We start from the raw sequence: 19217 nt of genomic DNA, 5'->3' as shown, positions 1-19217 counted from the left end.
TACATTATAGTCATTATAGCCAGGATACTGTTCTAATACATTATAGTCATTATAGCCAGGATACTGTTCTAATACATTATAGTCAGTATAGTCAGTATACTGTTCTAATACATTATAATCAGTATAGCCAGGATACTGTTCTAATACATTATAGTCATTATAGCCAGGATACTGTTCTAATACATTATAGTCATTATAGCCAGGATACTGTTCTAATATATACAAACATAAACAGGTCATCCAACTGTGCTAGGCCCATATCGGAAATATGCCATTTTCTAATCAAAGGGATTTCTGCTCAGTGTCGTAATGTTTCACTTCATATCAATCAAATGTTATTCGTCACATGCTTCGTTAACAACAGGTGTGGACTAACAGTGAAATGCCTACGTACACATATTGAAATGAACTATAGCTCTTTACATATGCATAGAAACAGATAATGTATTCATTCACTGCATGAAGAGATCTCACCCAGCGCTCACTATCAATGTGGACCTGTACTTTATCTAGTGTGTATATTGACTTAATAATTCTGGGGGGAATTTTAGGTAGCTGAACTTGATGGGAATGGCATTGCAATAACCGCTGGCCAGATACTGTGGCATGTTACCCCATTACCTGGTGGCCGTCCCCAGACACTGGGCAAACTCTAGCCCCAGGCCTTGTTTATAAACCAGGCCTTCTCTGCTTCTCCTCCCCAATGTTGCTTTTTATAAAATGACATATGAGGTTCTACGCAAACACCCCCAGCATCATCCAGATGCCCCCCAAGATACTGGCCCCTTCAGAAGGGCCCTTTCTCCTCGCGTCCGCCCTCAAGGCCGAGCCGGGATGCCGACCGTAAATAGGTGAAATACCATGAAATCAGAGGGCACCCACAAAACAAAATAATCCACATTTATATCTGTGACTCCCTGCCTGGCTGGAGAGTATGGTTACAGTATATATGCAATGTTTATTTCTGTGCCCTTAAATAAACAGCAATTAGTCTCCCGGGCAACCACAGCACTCACTGGACGGGTTAATGGGAGCTTGTTTGGTATGTAAGCACGACACCTCAGCGCCTGGCCCCAGCTGATCAATAGGCAACATACACAGCGCCCACCAGGTAGGGAATGGCATGCAGACTCTGGGCAGGGCTTTCATTAAGTGTCAATGGACATGGAAGGAATGCTTTTTGTTTATGTTTGTTTATTTATTTATTTTCTGGAAGAGGGTGCATGCTGATAAAAATAAACATGCTACAGTATGGAATATTGCCTCTCTCAGTCTCAGGCCCAGCCAAGGGAATGCTGCCTCGTTTTCCTCCATTGAGCTGCATGATACTACCACATAGAACATTCTCTTCTTGCCTTTCCCTATTGTACAGTGTATTTTTTGCACATTTCCAACAATAGTACTATTACAAATAGGCTGCATAGCCTATAATGCGGATAGTATCTAGAACTTACAATTCTTCGTTTCCATTGATCAGAATCATTTTAAATAGAACGTTTATAGGGCATCACTTCAGTGTATCCTATGTGTGTTTGGGTTTGTCTGACAGTTATTTCTGCTTGTTGTAATAAATCACCAAATCTATCTATATACAGGCCTCATCAACAGTTGGCCAGAGACACCTGGCTGAGTACCCTAATGTAAGTTGATTACAAATTGGACTGGTCTTATGTATAGTTGTGCATGAAAACTTGAGAGGCTATATAATATTTTCGTCATAGCACAAAATTGCCTGTTGGGGTTTGCCTGTTGGGGCTGCTCTTCCATACGCACCACTGGTCTGACGAGCTGTCAATTAATCTGCGGTTGGTAGGACCCTGCAGAACTCAACCCATCCGCTGGCTTCACCTGTTCGCATGCACAGTTATTTTACCTGGAGTTGCGTTCCATCGCCTCACTAAATGACAAGACGTTCCACACCGAGGATGATATCGTATTCAGGCTGCAGCTTGCTGCTGCTGTCGGTGGCTTTCGTGGGAACTTCTTTCGCGGAGATGGTCTTCCGTTGCCCGAGTTGCACCGCCGAACGTCAGGCTGCGTGCCCGAAGCTCACCGAGACCTGTGCAGAGATAGTGCGCGAACCGGGCTGCGGTTGCTGCCCGGTGTGCGCCCGGCACGAGGGCGAGTTATGCGGCGTGTACACCCCGAGATGCTCCAGCGGACTCCGGTGTTACCCGAAGCCGGACTCCGATCTGCCTCTCGAGCAGCTGGTCCAGGGGCTGGGGCTGTGCGGACACAAAGTGGTCACCGAGCCCACGGGGAGCCAGGAGCACCCGGAGCAACTTAGCGGTCAGTTTCAACAAGCTTGATACATTTACAGTGTTATAATGGAACAGAGAGGAAGTTTGGGAAGTATAATCATTAGTATGCGTTAATCTGTAATTGCTCTGTCATTGGGATGGTTTACAGCCCTTAGCGTGGACCGTATTGTGATTTATTTAATTCGCAGCAGTCTAAACTAATGATTTTGGCGTCCATTTACTCATAGAAACATTGAAACTGTAATTAACCCGCTCTAAAACGCCTATTTATTTGAATGATTTGTTATTACACAGGTATAACACTTTTATAACACAATTTTATCAAGGTAATTTTGCCTTTAATATGTACCGAATTGAACTGCAAATGCTCTAAGCCGATATTTGGCTTTGGGCTATATGTCCTAATCACAAATGAAAGAAACGTATGCAGGTAGTATCATCCATCAGTCTCCAACAACAACCAGAACTACACTGGACTAGTTTGACTTATTGACCTCCATGTGTTGACTTATTGGGCCCTTGCTGGAATCCAATAGACTCCCTTACCTATCAATATTATTCCTGTATAACATACACTGTATAAGCAAGCCTATACTGTAAGACTTACTGTATGCTTGATTATACCCTGAAATAACATTCCCAGCTTGTGTTTTACACAGAAATCCCAAAACATTCCTATTGAATTGGATAACATGAGAGAGGAGAGAGAAGTAAAATAATGCCACATTGATTGGCAATTTGGACTTTGTACTTTGACCCCAACCACTGTCAACTAGTGTCAACTGGAGTGTTTGTTGAAGCTCGTTCAGTATGCTGTGATTTCTACTAAACCTAATGTCAATGTCCCCATCTGCCAAATGTAACATTAGATTAGATTATGAAGGAGAACCTGTGATTCCTGAAAAGTTTAAATGGATTAGGGCCAGGTCACCACAGACAGTAGCACTAGAAATGCACGTGGAGTAACCTACACTTGCACATGTAGCCAGAGATAAGTTGGGTCTTAGGAGGTAGTGGTGTTCTAATACTATTTCTATGGTGGAACTCTTCCTGAAATAGCTACTTGCTGTCTGCTTTGCTCCAGCCAGATGCCACAGTCCTAGCCTACAGTACAGTGAATTGCCATGACGCCATCCTATTTTTCTCTGCTCAAACTGTTTCTCTTCTACTCTGACTGTTTCTATGTATTCACAGCCTGGCATGTAAGGGATGGGTTACACCTTGGTTACACTGTACTATTATGTACACATGGATTACACAGTACTATTATGTACACCTGGGTTACACAGTACTATTATATTCACCTGAGTTACACAGTACTATTCTGTACACCTGGGTTACACAGTACTATAATGTACATGTAGTGGCTTCCTTTCCTCTTTACCATAGCCACTGCCCAAGCCTGAAGCAGGGTTGTTTGGTACGCATACAGTCCACACTCAAGGTTTCCAAACGGCCAAACATTCAATGACATCCAGGGAAATGGTGCAACAAAAAGTTTTATTCTTCTTATATCTAACAAAGAAATGATTCTCCAATCAACTTAAAGCATAGAATACTTGATATGGAAAATACATAACATGACCTGTCTGTATGTTCAAAAAACTATACCGGTCCTGCATCTAGCAAGGACTCCCTCCCCCGAAGGCCCAACTTCCTGCCTTTATCCTAACACACTTACCACAATACAATGAATGGGCAAGAGGGGGGGCCAAAAACTGAATTACACTAACAAATGAATATATCTCAATCAGGTAAATATAAATCATAAAGGTACGTACCTAATATTTCATCATGTACATTAATATTTAATATATTTACACAAATATACATGGAGCTCCGTATGTTCAGTCTTTTATACAATTATGTCCAAATCGGCTCTAACAGTACACATGAGTTACACAGTACTATTATGTACACCTGGGTTACACAGTACTATTATGTACACATAGGTTACACAGTACTATAATGTACACATGGATTACACAGTACTGTTATGTTTACCTTGGTTACACTGTACTAGTATGTACACCTGGGTTACACAGTAATATAATATACACCTGGGTTACACAGTACTATAATGTACACCTGGGTTACACAGTACTATAATGTACACATGGATTACACAGTTATGTTATGTTTACCTTGGTTACACAGTACTATAATGTACACCTGGGTTACACAGTACTATAATGTACACCTGAGTTACACTGTACTATAATGTACACCTGGGTTACACAGTACTATAATGTACACCTGGGTTACACAGTACTATAATGTACACCTGGGTTACGCAGTACTATAATGTACACCTGGGTTACACAGTACTTTTATGTACACCTGGGTTACACAGTACTATTATGTAACCCTGGGTTACACAGTACTATTATGTACACCTGGGTAACACAGTACTATTATGTACACCTGGGTTATACAGTTTTATAATGTACTTCAGACAGAATTCACAGTATGTTACCTGTAAAAAAAATGAGGCAATGTTTATATGACTCCCTTTCAAACAGTCCCTTATTAACCACTTTCTTGCAGGTTTAAGCATCCCAGTATACAGAGTGATATAAACTTCTGGACACAATCTGGTGTGTCCACGAGATTATGCAAAAAGCAACCCCGGTTACACACGTTTCCTACACATTTTCAATGTCTAAATAGGCCGACGTGCGAAACCACAATCTATGACAAGTCAGGCCATAGTAGCCTAGCTACATCACATTTCCTGCTTGTTGAAACAGAGTAAACCTTGGGATAATTAATAGCAGTAACACTTCACTTTAATTAAGGGCTTGTTTAATAAAGGGCTTGTGTAATAAAGGGCTTGTGTAATAAAGGGCTTGTTTAATTAAGGGCTTGTTTAATAAAGGGCTTGTTTAATTAAGGGCTTGTTTAATTAAGGGCTTGTTTAATAAAGGGCTTGTTTAATAAAGGGCTGGTTTAGTAAAGGGCTTGTTTAATAAAGGGCTTGTTTAATAAAGGACTTGTGTAATAAAGGGCTTGCTTAATAAAGGGCTTGTTTAATAAAGGGCGTGTGTACTAAAGGGCTTGTTTAATTAAGGGCTTGTGTACTAAAGGGCTTGTTTAATTAAGGGCTTGTGTACTAAAGGGCTTGCTTAATAAAGGGCTTGTTTAATAAAGGGCTTGTGTACTAAAGGGCTTGTTAAATTAAGGGCTTGTGCACTAAAGGGCTTGCTTAATAAAGGGCTTGTTTAATAAAGGGCTTGTGTACTAAAGGGCTTGTTTAATTAAGGGCTTGTGTACTAAAGGGCTTGCTTAATAAAGGGCTTGTTTAATAAAGGGCTTGTGTACTAAAGGGCTTGTTTAATTAAGGGCTTGTGTACTAAAGGGCTTGCTTAATAAAGGGCTTGTTTAATAAAGGGCTTGCTTAATAAAGGGCTTGCTTAATAAAGGGCTTGTGTACTAAAGGGCTTGTTTAATTAAGGGCTTGTGTACTAAAGGGCTTGCGTAATAAAGGGCTTGCTTACTAAAGGGCTTGTTTAATTAAGGGCTTGTGTACTAAAGGGCTTGCTTAATAAAGGGCTTGTTTAATTAAGGGCTTGTGTACTAAAGGGCTTGCTTAATAAAGGGCTTGTTTAATAAAGGGCTTGTGTACTAAAGGGCTTGTGTAATAAAGGGCTTGTGTAATTAAGGGCTTGCTTAATAAAGGGCTTGCTTAATAAAGGGCTTGTGTACTAAAGGACTTGTTTAATAAAGGGCTTGCTTAATAAAGGGCTTGTGTACTAAAGGGCTTGTTTAATAAAGGGCTTGTTTAATTAAGGGCTTGTGTACTAAAGGGCTTGTTTAATAAAGGGCTTGTTTAATTAAGGTCTTGTGTAATAAAGGGCTTGCTTAATAAAGGGCTTGCTTAATTAAGGGCTTGTGTACTAAAGGGCTTGTTTAATAAAGGGCTTGTTTAATTAAGGGCTTGTGTACTAAAGGGCTTGTTTAATAAAGGGCTTGTTTAATTAAGGGCTTGTGTACTAAAGGGCTTGTTTAATAAAGGGCTTGTTTAATTAAGGGCTTGTGTACTAAAGGGCTTGTTTAATAAAGGGCTTGTGTGCTAAAGGGCTTGTTTAATTAAGGGCTTGTTTAATAAATGGCTTGTTTAATTAAGGGCTTGTGTACTAAAGGGCTTGTTTAATAAAGGGCTTGTTTAATTAAGGGCTTGTGTACTAAAGGGCTTGTTTAATTAAGGGCTTGTGTACTAAAGGGCTTGTTTAATAAAGGGCTTGTGTACTAAAGGGCTTGTTTAATTAAGGGCTTGTTTAATAAAGGGCTTGTTTAATTAAGGGCTTGTGTACTAAAGGGCTTGTTTAATAAAGGGCTTGTTTAATTAAGGGCTTGTGTACTAAAGGGCTTGTTTAATAAAGGGCTTGTGTACTAAAGGGCTTGTTTAATAAAGGGCTTGTGTACTAAAGGGCTTGTTTAATTAAGGGCTTGTTTAATAAAGGGCTTGTTTAATAAGGAGTTTGTGAGGAGTTTATAGGATCAGTTTATAATTCAAAGTAAAAAAGCATTGGTTAACAGTCACATCCGCTCATGTATCAAAATAATAATCTCTTAATTTACCTGTCTTTCTCATCTGGCAGAACACACGTAATACACACATACGCAATGAGTTGTCGCATAAAGCTTACTTCTTACTGTTATTATGTGAACACATGTTATAACCAAGGAAAACGTGTTCTGCATTCTCCAAGATTGGATCACTGGGAATCGCAGAGCACCCTATATGCATTCCTTCATGCTACTCATCTCATGCTATACAGGCCTTAATGCATGACTGGCATGTAGCCTTTCATCCATGGAAGACGTGATATGAAAACCCTCCTCAGTGTCTGTGGTGCACCCCGTGTCTCCTCCTTACCTGAACCCTGTGGTGGATGGGCATCTTTATTAGCCCACCAGCCTACGCCTAGACAGTAGCCCCTCATTGTCAATATCAAGTGGTACAGCTACAGTCGGTTTACTGTGACGCGTCAGAGAAGGATGTAAATAGAGACGTTGGGGCGAGATTGATTCCACAACCGGCAGACGGGGAGTATATCATATTATTACGTAAAGACACGTCGTAGTCAATAATACATCACGCGAATACAAAGACATACTATTAAAAATATATATTTAAGAGAAGGGTAGCGTCCCAAAGGGTTCCCTATAATGGGCCCTGGTCAAAAGTAGTACACTCCTTTGCAAAAGAGACCCTGCTAAAATAAAGGTTAACTTAATAGGGTGCTATTTGAGACACACCAAGGTTCATCACTCATCCTCCCATCAGGATCACATCGTTGGGCTGCCACTTATCCAACAGAGGGAGGGTTACCCCACCCACAACCCCACACACAACCCCACCCACAAAAGACCAACAAAAAAACCTCAAAGCTTTACAAGGAAAACAGATCCTGACCATCTGGCTGCAACTGGGCGGTGGAATAACACGGCTCCCTAACGAGGGGTATTCATCTGTACCTGCATGGGTCCACTGCCGGGGTGCCCAGCCCCCTAGATGGTGCCCGCAGGCCCGAAATAGCCCCTGATAATCCCTCCTGCTTCTCTAAAACACAGGCTTCACTGCCATCCACCCCTGGGGCTGCAACTTCACCCGAAGCCATGCTAAGAATCTCAGCGTGCCTCAGACTCGTTCCAGAATAAACCTGCTCCCTTTCTCTTTCTCTCTCACTCTGTTTTTCTCTCCCTCTCCCTTTCATTCTTTCTCTCTCTCTCTCTCTCTCTCTCTCTCTCTCTCTCTCTCTCCCCCTTTCTTTCTTTCTTTCTTTCTTTCTCTCGCTGGCTCCCTCCCTCCTTCCACTCCCTCCCTCCCTCCCTCTCTCTCTTCGGTGCTTGGAGAAAACACAAGCTATATCTGAAATGTTACTGAGCTGAGTGGGGTTGGAAGGGGACCTGTGAAAGGGCTTTGCAGGGGATAGGGCTGGCTTCGACAGATGGTTTGATGTTTCTTCACCGAAGATAATGGAGTTGAAGGAGATTTAAGTGCTGGGTATGTGTGTACAGAAGGAGGCCAATGCATTTGGCTGCTGCAATCACCCAAGATCTGTTGTTCATGGCTAGCCCGATGGCTGCAGGCAGAGCTCTTGTCTTAGGAATTGATCCTGGTGGTTTGTGTATCAAGGCCAGTTGACTTGTTACATTGGTGCCATGACTTGGATCACATGTCTGGTGTAGGGTTGCAAAATTCATTTTCATCTTTCAATAAATTCCCTGGTTTTCCAGAAATCCTGGTTGGAGGATTCTGGATATCCTGATTATTCCCCCCTGACTCCGGGGGAGCCTCCAACCGGGATTTCGGGCAAACCAGAGAATTTATTGAAAGTCCCGGAAATGCAACCCTAATCTGGTGTCCTATCGTCTCTGTTAATAAAGGAGATATGGATATGTTCACTCTTCAAAGTTAATCTGGACTTTTCAGACCTCAAAAATGGTCTAATGTCAAGGTCACATCTACAAGCCTCAATCCCAAAGGAATGGGAAAGATGGGCACCATCTCTCTCCCCTCTCTCTCTATTCTCTGTATGTGTGTGCTGTAATTGTCCGTGCTGCCCTGCAGGTTTGATGGGCTCTGGCTTGCCTCCGTCTCCTTGTCTCTCTGTCCTCCTGAGCCAGGTGTGTGTGTCCCAAATGGCAAAATACTCCCTTTTCCCTATATAGTGCACTACTGTAAACCAGAGTCACATAGGGATACAGTGTTGTTTGGGACGCATCCAGAGTCCCAGGTTTAGCCTGCAGTCAGTCAGTTCAGGGGTGGATAGATGCCTGGCTGGGTGCAGCCAGTGTCTACGTGTCAGGACCTGCCCAGCCCCAGCTAGCTTCACGCTGTGGAGGAGCCTCTCAGGCCAGATAGCCTGGCTGTGAGGTAAACACACTTGCTCTGTGCTGACTGTGTGATTCTAGGAGGAGAGTCCTAGCAGGCCTTGTAAAGGATAATGGGAAGCAGTTATGGAGCTGGCTCTTTTTAACTACAGCTCCCCAAAGTGCTTTACTGTACAGTCGTGGCCAAAAGTTTTGAGAATGACACAAATATTAATTTTCACAAAGTTTGCTGCGTCATTGTCTTTAGATATTTTTGTCAGATGTTACTATGGAACACTGAAGTATAATTACAAGCATTTCATATGTGTCAAAGGCTTTTATTGACAATTACATTAAGTTGATGCAAAGAGTCAATATTTGCATTGTTGACCCTTCTTTTTCAAGACCTCTGCATGCTGTCAATTAACGTCTGGGCCACATCCTGACTGATGGCAGCCCATTCTTGCATAATCAATGCTTGGAGTTTGTGGGTTTTTGAATTTGTGGGTTTTTGTTTGTCCACCCGCCTCTTGAGGATTGACCACAAGTTCTCAATGGGATTAAGGTCTGGGGAGTTTCCTGGCCATGGACCCAAAATATCAAAGTTTTGTTCCTCAAGCAACTTAGTTATCACACTTGCTCTGTGCTGACTGTGTGATTCTAGGAGGAGAGTCCTAGCAGGCCTTGTAAAGGATAATGGGAAGCAGTTATGGAGCTGGCTCTTTTTAACTACAGCTCCCCAAAGTGCTTTACTGTACAGTCGTGGCCAAAGGTTTTGAGAATGACACAAACATTATGGCAAGGTGCTCCATCATGCTGGAAAAGGCATTGTTCGTCACTAAACTGTTCCTGGATGGTTGGAAGAAGTTGCTCTCGGAGGAATGTGTTGGTACCATTCTTTAATCATGGCTGTGTTCTTAGGCAATATTTTTGAGTGAGCCCACTCCCTTGGCTGAGAAGCAACCCCACACATGAATGGTCTCAGGATGCTTTACTGTTGTCATGACACAGGACTGATGGTAGCGCTCACCTTGTCTTCTCCTGACAAGCTTTTTTCCGGATGCCCTAAACAATCAGAAAGGAGATTCATCAGAGAAAATGACTTTACCCCAATCCTCAGCAGTCCAATCCCTGTACCTTTTGTAGAATATCAGTCTGTCCCTGATGTTTTTCCTGGAGAGAAGTGGCTTCTTTGCTGCCCTTCCTGACACCAGGCCATCCTCCAAAAGTATTCGCCTCACTGTGCGTGCAGATGCACTCACACCTGCCTGCTGCCATTCCTGAGCAAGCTCTGTACTGGTGGTGCCCTGATTCCGCAGCTGAATCAACTTTAGGAGACGGTCCTGGCGCTTACTGGACTTTCTTTTCTTGAAGTTCTTGATGATCCGATAAATGGTTGATTAAAGTGCAATCTTACTGGCAGCAATATCCTTGCCTGTGAAGCCCTTTTTGTGCAAAGCAATGATGACGGCACGTGTTTCCTTGAAGGTAACCATGGTTGACAGAGGAAGAACAATGATTCCAAGCACCACCCACCTTTTGAAGCTTACAGTCTGTTATTCGAACTCCATCAGCATGACAAAGTGATCTCCAGCCTTGTCCTTGTCAACACTCACACCTGTGTTAACGAGAGAATTACTGACATGATGTCAGCTGTTCCTTTTGTGGCAGGGCTGAAATGCAGTGGAAATGTTTTTGGGGGATTCAGTTCATTGGCATGGCAAAGAGGGACTTTGGAAATAATTGTAATTAATCTGATAACATTCTGGAGTATATGCAAATTGCCATCATACAATCTGATGCAGCAGACTTTGTGAAAATGTATATTTGTGTCATTCTAAAAACCTTTGGCCACGACTGTACAGTCAATTGTGAAGGTGATACGTAAACATAAACACGGGGAAATACAGTATCATTATCACTATGCTGGCCCTAGAGTGAGGTAATATTCATTTATTACACAATAAGTCACATTGAGATTAAAGGGGATAATTAAAGGGATCATTTGAACCATGAATGTGTGTTGGTTTGACCTATCCAGTCTCCCCTTCTCCATCCATGGGCCATCTGCTCAGTTGACTAGAGTCTAGACTGTCAGACATGAACCTTCTCTCCTTTGTGCTGTTCTGGGAATTTGACAAACATCAGCTATTAAAAAAGCAAGGAAGCCACTCATCCCTTTTGTCTGCTGTATTAATTCAAGCAGTGGACCGAAGAACAAAGTAAAAACAATGGAGCTGCAGCTCTGTTGACGTTGCAAAGCCCAGGCCCACCTCTGTGGATCGGTGGAACAGAGTGTACTGCAGGAACGGGGCCCCCTTAGAGTGGGGTCCTGACCCTGTCCGTGTGTGTCTCTGTGTGTCTCTGTGTCTCTGTGTGTCTCTGTGTGTCTCTCTCTCTGTGTGTGTGTGTGTGTGTGTGTGTGTGTGTGTGTGTGTGTGTGTGTGTGTGTGTGTGTGTGTGTGTGTGTGTGTGTGTGTGTGTGTGTGTGTGTGTGTGTGTGTGTGTGTGGTTTTTAATAGACTCAGACCTTCTCAGGTTTCCTCCGTGAAGCTGGAATCAGTATATTACAGTTGGAGACAGTTGGGATTATCTAATATATGAAAACAACTTAATTTGTGTGTGTCTGTGTGTGTGTGTGTGTTTAGGAATGTGTGTGTGTGTGTGTGTGTGTGTGTGTGTGTGTGTGTGTGTGTGTGTGTGTGTGTGTGTGTGTGTGTGTTTTTGTGCATGTCTCACACCTGATTCCAGTTGACTTCTGCCCTCTGTTCTGCAAAGGACACTGAGAGCACAAAGAGTTTCATGAGGAGAGCTGAAGTTAGATGTTTAGATCTGATAGTTTCATGAGGAGAGCTGAAGTTAGATCCAATAGTTTCTTGAGGACAGATGAAGTTAGATCCGATTGTTTCATGAGGAGAGCTGAAGTTAGATCTGATAGTTTCATGAAGACAGCTGAAGTTAGATCTGATAGTTTCATGAGGAGAGCTGAAGTTAGATCTGATAGTTTTATGAGGAGAGCTGAAGTTAGATCTGATAGTTTCATGAGGAGAGCTGAAGTTAGATCTGATAGTTTCATGAGGAGAGATGAAGTTAGATCTGATAGTTTTATGAGGAGAGCTGAAGTTAGATCTGATAGTTTCATGAGGAGAGCTGAAGTTAGATCTGATAGTTTCATGAGGAGAGATGAAGTTAGATCTGATAGTTTCATGAGGAGAGATGAAGTTAGATGTTTAGATCTGATAGTTTCATGAGGAGAGATGAAGTTAGATGTTTAGATCTGATCCTCTCAGGAGGAGAGCTGAAGTTAGATCTGTCACTGTTGTGTCGTCAGCAAACTTAATGATTGTGTTAAATTCGTGCTTGACCACACAGTCGTGGGTGAACAGGGAGTACAGGAGGGGACTAAGCACGCACCCCTGAGGGGCCCCAGTGTTGAGGATCAGCGTGGCAGATGTGTTGTTGCCTACCCTTACCACCTGGGGGCGGCCCGCCAGAAAGTCCAGGATCCAGTTGCAGAGGGAGGTGATTAGTCCCAGGGTCCTTGTCTTAGTGATGAGCTTTGTGGGCACTATGGTGTTGAGCGCTGACATAGGTGTTCCTTTTGTCCAGGTGGGAAAGGAAGTGTGGAGTGCGATTAAGATTGCATCATCTGTGGATCTGTTGAAGTGGTATGCAAATTGGAGTGATCTAGGGTTTCTGGCATGATGGTGTTGATGTGAGCCATGACCAGCCTTTCAAAGCACTTCATGGCTACCGACGTGAGTGCTACAGGGCAGTAATCTTTTAGGCAGGTTACCTTCGCTATCTTAGGCACAGGGACTATGGTGGTCTGTTTGAAACATCTAGGTATTACATATTATATACCTACTGGATTGTAAACGTCAGAGGGACCCCCTTGCTCCTTCCTTGGTGTAGAATACACTTACTTAAGGGCCGGCCAACCCTGTTATATCTTATTTATAACTTATAACTTATAACCCCCTCTGTCGTTAATAGTGGTATGTCACTGGACAGCCTGACAGTACAGAGAGTTTGTAAACAATACATTACTCTGAAAGTTTATTCATCTAAGATTTCCTCAAAACAAGGACAGCCAACTGTTTCCTCCCCCCTGCCGTTTCTGTTATTCTTCCATTTTGACGGTCCCAGAGCACTGGGAGAGCTGCTAGTGGGCCCTCAGCCACTGCTCTGTCTGTTGTCAGGAATAGCATGGACAGCTAGTGGACTCGCAGGGCCAGGCCCCCTGCATTGTTTGGTTGATGTTTAACCACACGTTATCTGGTCAAACAGCTGAGGACTTCTACCTCCCTTCCCCAGATAGTGTGGTGTGTTAGTTCTGTGTGGTTGCTGTTCAAGCTTTCGTTCTAATCAGTCGGACATGAAAAAGAGCTAGTGCCCTTTCATGACATGCCTTGACATTGGAGGTGAGGAGGACACTAGTCATAGCAAGTAAAGGTGCCCCAGAGTTAACAGAAAAGTCTTATGTCTTCAGCTCTTCAGTGGCCAATAAACCTGGAGTGTACACAGACAGAATCAGATGTTCACTATTGGTTCTCATTCTTGGAAGTTAAAATGGAAAAAATAAACAAATAATAATATTTCACAATATTTTTGAAAAAGATCCTAAATATTGCACCTTTAAAGATGTATCTATTTTCGGTGAAAGATTCACCATGCATGCCATTGCCAAATGTACTAAAGCCAACCTGCTGGCCCTATCATTTCTCATTTCATGAAGGAAGGTGCAGTAAACTTAATCATTCACATGGTTGAGCTTTTCTGTGATGTAATGACAATATAACAACAATGTTATGACAGTGTTGTAATGAACGATCAATTGATTTAATGGAACTGATTTCCATAGAGCTGTTTTGACTGTGTTTGTATGTATGTTTGTGTGTGTGTGTGTGTGTGTGTGCGTGTGCGTGTGCGTGTGTGTGTGTGTATGCGTGTGTGTGTGCGTATGTGCATGTGTGTGAGTCTGTGCATGCATCTGTGTCTGCGTGCGTGTCTGTCCCTCAGGGGAGGTGGTGGACCTCCTGGACACGAGCCTGACAGAGATCCCCCCGGTGAGGAAGGCCACTAAGGACAACCCATGGCTGGGGCCCAAGGAGAACGCTATGCGCCAGCACCGACAAGAGATGAAGACCAAGATGAAGAGTAACAAGCCGGAGGACCCCAAAACTCCCCGTGGCAAGCAGGTTAGTAAACACCTAGTAGTAAACAGTTAGGCTACATCACAAATAGCACCCTATTCCCTATATAAGGCACTACTTTTAACCAGGGCCCATATTAAGGGAATAGGGTGCCATTTGAGACGCTGCCTTGGTAAACCATTAGTTAGACCATTAGTGGGTCGCATCTGTTAGTAAACAGTTAGTGAACCTGGGATCATGATTAGCAGTGTCCATGTCCCTTTAGGAAGGAGTCAGTCTTAACGGAACCTAGTGCACTGCTGCCATCTTCAGGAGCAGACCTGATGGTGTCCAGCAGCTAACAATGTCTTACTGCCAATTTGGACAGTTAAGGTCAGCTTTTTCAATCGGAAAATGTAGATAAGCATTTCTATTGGACAAGAGAGCCCTGCGTTTGACAACGTTTGCCCCCATTTGAAGCGTACTGAACGTGACCATGGGGAAGGTGTAAATGTTTCACACATGACAGTACAAGACCCTACTGTTGAAAACTGTATTGTTTCCTTGAAGTCGGGCCTGGCGTCCTGTTGTAGACCGACCTAGGAAAATACTTTGGTAGTACTTTATAATAACCCCTCGGAATAAAGCATTTATAATGGATTATTAAATAGTTTATTCATCATTACGCCCACATATGTAAATGTTAGTAAGACAGGAATTCACATATTTATATTTATATTTATGAATAACTATGTCATAATAATTAACACAATCGTTCATAAGATGTTTAATATCGGTCCTTATAAACCATCTACTAATCATTAGTTAAGTGTTCTTGCGTGACCTCATTTAAAGTGAGCGCTGTTTATACTTTATAAATGCTTCGTAAATGTTCTGAGTGACCGGTGTAATTTCTCACAAAAAGATGGACATTCCAGCAGTACCTGAATAAACGGTTTACTAAACTAATATAAATGCTTTATTTCAAGATGTTATTATAAACTACTACCAGTACTAATTTTCCCACACTGAGTGATTTTCCTTGAGGATAATGATTTTGGCATTTCACGGATGCCAAGTTTAAAATAGAACCATTTGCCCCGGATATTAGAGAGTCTTGGCAACACATCAAAACCCATCAGGAGAGACTGTAAGTGCAAAGAAATGAACATTCCAATCGTTTTACTATTGATGAAGCCATAACACCTACAGAAAGAGGGCGATCAGGTGCTTTGGCAATAATCCGTGAATAGAATCAGTCATGCAAATAAAATTTACTCTCAGTTATACCTGTGAGGGAAACATTAATTTTCATGTGAATTAATAATTGTATTCTATATTTTGGTAGTGCTGTTCATTTCATTTCCTGTGGATTATTATTCCTCCGAGAATCCAGCTCTTAACCTTTGTAGATGATTTTGGAGAATGTTTTATTTCTTTTCTCAAACAGTAGTCTGAAGGTATTTCTGGGTCATTAATCATGTAGTCTCCCTAAGCCGACGGTTTGCCTCCCACTATGTATCCAATGTTCCAGCACACATGTCTGCTGACAGTACCAGCATCGGTTGGGACAAGAGGCGGAAATGGGAGTCGAGCAGGAAATCAGTCCAGAGCCTTTCCGTTCATGTCCTGACAAAAACACTAGCCTACCACCGGACACAAAAATCTGTATTTTAGCTAGATATTTTCAATTAGTGTATATGGCAAGTAAGTTGTTTGCTTGTGCCATGACAGCTAACGTTAGCGTTACAAGTTTACAACGTTGTTTTTCACGAGCAGAAATCCCGTCTGCATTTTAAGCCCGTCCAAACCAAACTCGTAATATATTCTGAAGAGCACCCTGCCTGGGAATTGAGGTAGATATGTACATATAGTTAGAATGAAGCTAACAGATAGTCAACAGTAGCAGCAGCGTATGTGATAAGTCAAAAATGTTAGTGCAAAAAAGGTCAATGCCGGGTAGCTATTTGGTTAACTATTCAAATAATTATTTTGCAGTCTCATGGCTTGGGGGTAGAAGTTTAGAGTCCTGTTGGTTCCAGACTTGGTGCATCGGTTTTCTTGCCGTGCGTAGCAGAGAGAACAGTCTATGACTTGGGTGGCTGGAGTCTGACAATTTTTAGAGCCTTCCTCTGACACCGCCTGGTATAGAGGTCCTGGATGGCAGGGAGCTCGGCCCCAGTGTAATAGTCAGAGACTATTAATCATGTGAATGGTGTTGCCTGTTGCTTCAAGGTTTGAGATTTCCCAGGCTATTAATCATGGGAATGGTGTTGCCTGTTGCTCCAAGGTCTGAGATTTCCCAGGCTATTAATCATGTGAATGGTGTTGCCTGTTGCTCCAAGGTCTGAGATTTCCCAGGCTATTAATCATGTGACTGGTGTTGCCTGTTGTGTACTGTAGATTCAGTGTCAGCAGGAGCTGGACCAGGTGCTGGAGAGGATATCTAAGATGCCCTTCAGAGATAACCGAGGCCCACTGGAAGACCTGTATGTCCTGCACATCCCCAACTGTGACAAGAGGGGGCAGTATAACCTCAAACAGGTGACTACACCCTGCACATCCCCAACTGTGACAAGAGGGGGCAGTATAACCTCAAACAGGTGACTACACCCTGCACATCCCCAACTGTGACAAGAGGGGGCAGTATAACCTCGAACAGGTGACTACACTCTGCACATCCCCAACTGTGACAGAGGGGGCAGTATAACCTCAAAGAGGTGACTACACCCTGCACATCCCCAACTGTGACAAGAGGGGGCAGTATAACCTCAAACAGGTGACTACACCCTGCACATCCCCAACTGTGACAAGAGGAGGCAGTATAACCTCAAACAGGTGACTACACCCTGCACATCCCCAACTGTGACAGAGGGGGCAGTATAACCTCAAACAGGTGACTACACCCTACACATCTCCAACTGTGACAAGAGGGGGCAGTATAACCTCAAACAGGTGACTACACCCTGCACATCCCCAACTGTGACAAGAGGGGGCAGTATAACCTCAAACAGGTGACTACACCCTGCACATCCCCAACTGTGACAAGAGGAGGCAGTATAACCTCAAACAGGTGACTACACCCTGCACATCCCCAACTGTGACAATATGGGGCAGTATAACCTCAAACAGGTGACTACACCCTGCACATCCCCAACTGTGACAAGAGGGGGCAGTGTAACCTCAAACAGGTGACTACACCCTGCACATCCCCAACTGTGACAGAGGGGGCAGTGTAACCTGAAACTGGTGGCTACACCCTGCACATCCCCAACTGTGACAAGAGGGGGCAGTGTAACCTCAAACAGAACAGGTGACTACTCACTCTTACTCCATGGCCCAGGAGCATCCACACACACACAGACACACACACAAACACATGTTCATTCTGTGTTTCAGTGTAAGATGTCTCTGCACGGCCAGAGGGGGGAGTGCTGGTGCGTCAACCCACACTCCGGTCGGCCCATCCCATCAGCACCGACCGTGAGGGGAGACCCAAACTGCAGCCAGTACCTTAGAGGGCCAGAGATGGACACCCTCGCCTCAGCCCAGAAATAGTACGGCCCTGGTTCTCCCTGATCGGCCTGAGTCTTAAAACACAACAGAGGAAGCAGTACTCTAAACACTTAAGTAAGCTATCACAATGTTTGTGCGTCTGTTTCTGTTTCTGTGTATAGTTTTGTTTGGTATTAAATAAATTCTCAGCGATATCGTACAATGTATCCACCATAATGTGTCTTGGCTTGAGAACAAATTCCACTGCAAGGGCATAGGATGTGACAGGCAACAAAGATGAAACCCATTCTTCTTTGCAATTTCAAAGGAAGTCAGTGTTTAACTGGTATTTTCATTGATCTCTGTCTCTTTCCCTCCTCTCGTAGCTTTTCTGTGGTGAACAAAGTCTAATGAGAAGAATGTTTACTATGGGCTGAATTCTAACTAGAAATCTGTGTGTCCATCTCAGACTTTTGTGTAAAAATCAAGCATTGATGTCAATGGGCGATTTACACGTAAATTCCAATTATATGCACATTTGGCAATTAGTATTCACCCCTATGGACCTCTTGTATTCAATGTATCTGTTGTAGGGTATCTAGAGAAATGTAATCATGAAAAAGGATTTGACTTATTTGAAAGGTGAATATGTGAATCAAAAAACAAAACGGCGAATTGACTCTTTAAGGGATTAGTGTCTTACTTACTTAGTGTCTGTATGGCTGTGTTTACACTGGTAGCCCAATTCTGATATTTTGCCACCGATTCGTCTTTTGACCAGTCAGATCAGATCTTCTGCGTGTGTAAACGCAGCCCAAGTGTCTTACTTTCTGGTGCTGGGAAGTGAACATGTCAAATGTTTGGTGGTTGTGTACTCAACTCCACCTACCGTTTGTTTGTATTACAGTGTTCTACGCCTTCAGGTTGGTAGGCTACCTAAACTATGAAACCTACCTTCTATAGCCTTTAGAATACACATACGTCTTCTATACACTGTAGGAAAACCACATAGACAAAGTCTTGTTGTTACAAACACAAATACACGTTTTAGATTTCCTCGTTAATAGGAACACACATAGAAATGTAGAATTGTTTTGTGATAAAGAACATCTTGCTATAAGATGAAGTACATGATTAAATGGATGGTAAATTCCTGTACGTTGATTGTGTATTCATTCGGGCGTATGCCCTGGTATCTTGTGTCTCATTTTCTTACTGGAGGTCTAGGTGTAGATAAGCCATCGTTTTTCACGGTACAACCCATTTCATGGTACAACCCAGTTCTAAGCTAAACCCACATGATTGCCTATGTTCAGGTGTTTCATGGCAGTTGGCAGACACTGCTTTGTATGTATGGAAATTCTTCTACGTTTCTTTATGTGGTATGGTAGCTATGGTAACTGGATCTTCTGGTAGACAATCGTTTGAAGCCAGCAGCAGGTGAGTAGGGAACTTGCATTAAGGCTTACAAATAGCGTTGCAAAATTCCGGTAACTTTCCCCAAAAT

At 43.0% G+C, this 19217-nt stretch overlaps 1 protein-coding gene across 2 annotated transcripts; it reads left to right on the top strand.

Annotated features, from left to right (window-relative positions):
- Window positions 1-1777: 1777 nt before the first annotated feature.
- On the top strand, window positions 1778-18868 carry LOC110528844 (insulin-like growth factor-binding protein 2-A). Of its 2 annotated transcripts, XR_002474308.2 has the most exons (5): window positions 1778-2289; window positions 14103-14281; window positions 16619-16759; window positions 17615-17845; window positions 18097-18868. XR_002474308.2 is itself a non-coding variant. In XM_021611002.2 (4 exons), the coding sequence occupies exons 1-4, from the start codon at window positions 1902-1904 to the stop codon at window positions 17771-17773; spliced, it is 867 nt and encodes a 288-aa protein (XP_021466677.2). In that variant the 5' UTR covers window positions 1780-1901; the 3' UTR covers window positions 17774-18868. The 2 variants fall into 2 exon arrangements, 1 of the variants encoding a protein (XP_021466677.2); XM_021611002.2 differs by having other exon boundaries at window positions 1780-2289; window positions 17615-18868.
- Window positions 18869-19217: the final 349 nt, after the last annotated feature.

This window comes from Oncorhynchus mykiss, chromosome 7, assembly GCF_013265735.2.
Source record: "Oncorhynchus mykiss isolate Arlee chromosome 7, USDA_OmykA_1.1, whole genome shotgun sequence".
Classification (NCBI taxonomy): Eukaryota; Metazoa; Chordata; class Actinopteri; order Salmoniformes; family Salmonidae; genus Oncorhynchus; species Oncorhynchus mykiss.
This window is presented reverse-complemented; position numbering and strand designations above follow the sequence as displayed.

What these genes read in the sequence shown, in the direction of transcription:
- LOC110528844 (XM_021611002.2), top strand. Translation starts at nt 1,902, where the DNA reads ATGACAAGACGTTCCACACCGAGGATGATATCGTATTCAGGCTGCAGC. An exon ending in AAACTCCCCGTGGCAAGCAG is followed by an intron (nt 14,282 to 16,618) that starts GTTAGTAAACAC and finishes TGTGTACTGTAG; the next exon opens with ATTCAGTGTCAGCAGGAGCT. An exon ending in GGCAGTATAACCTCAAACAG is followed by an intron (nt 16,760 to 17,614) that starts GTGACTACACCC and finishes TCTGTGTTTCAG; the next exon opens with TGTAAGATGTCTCTGCACGG.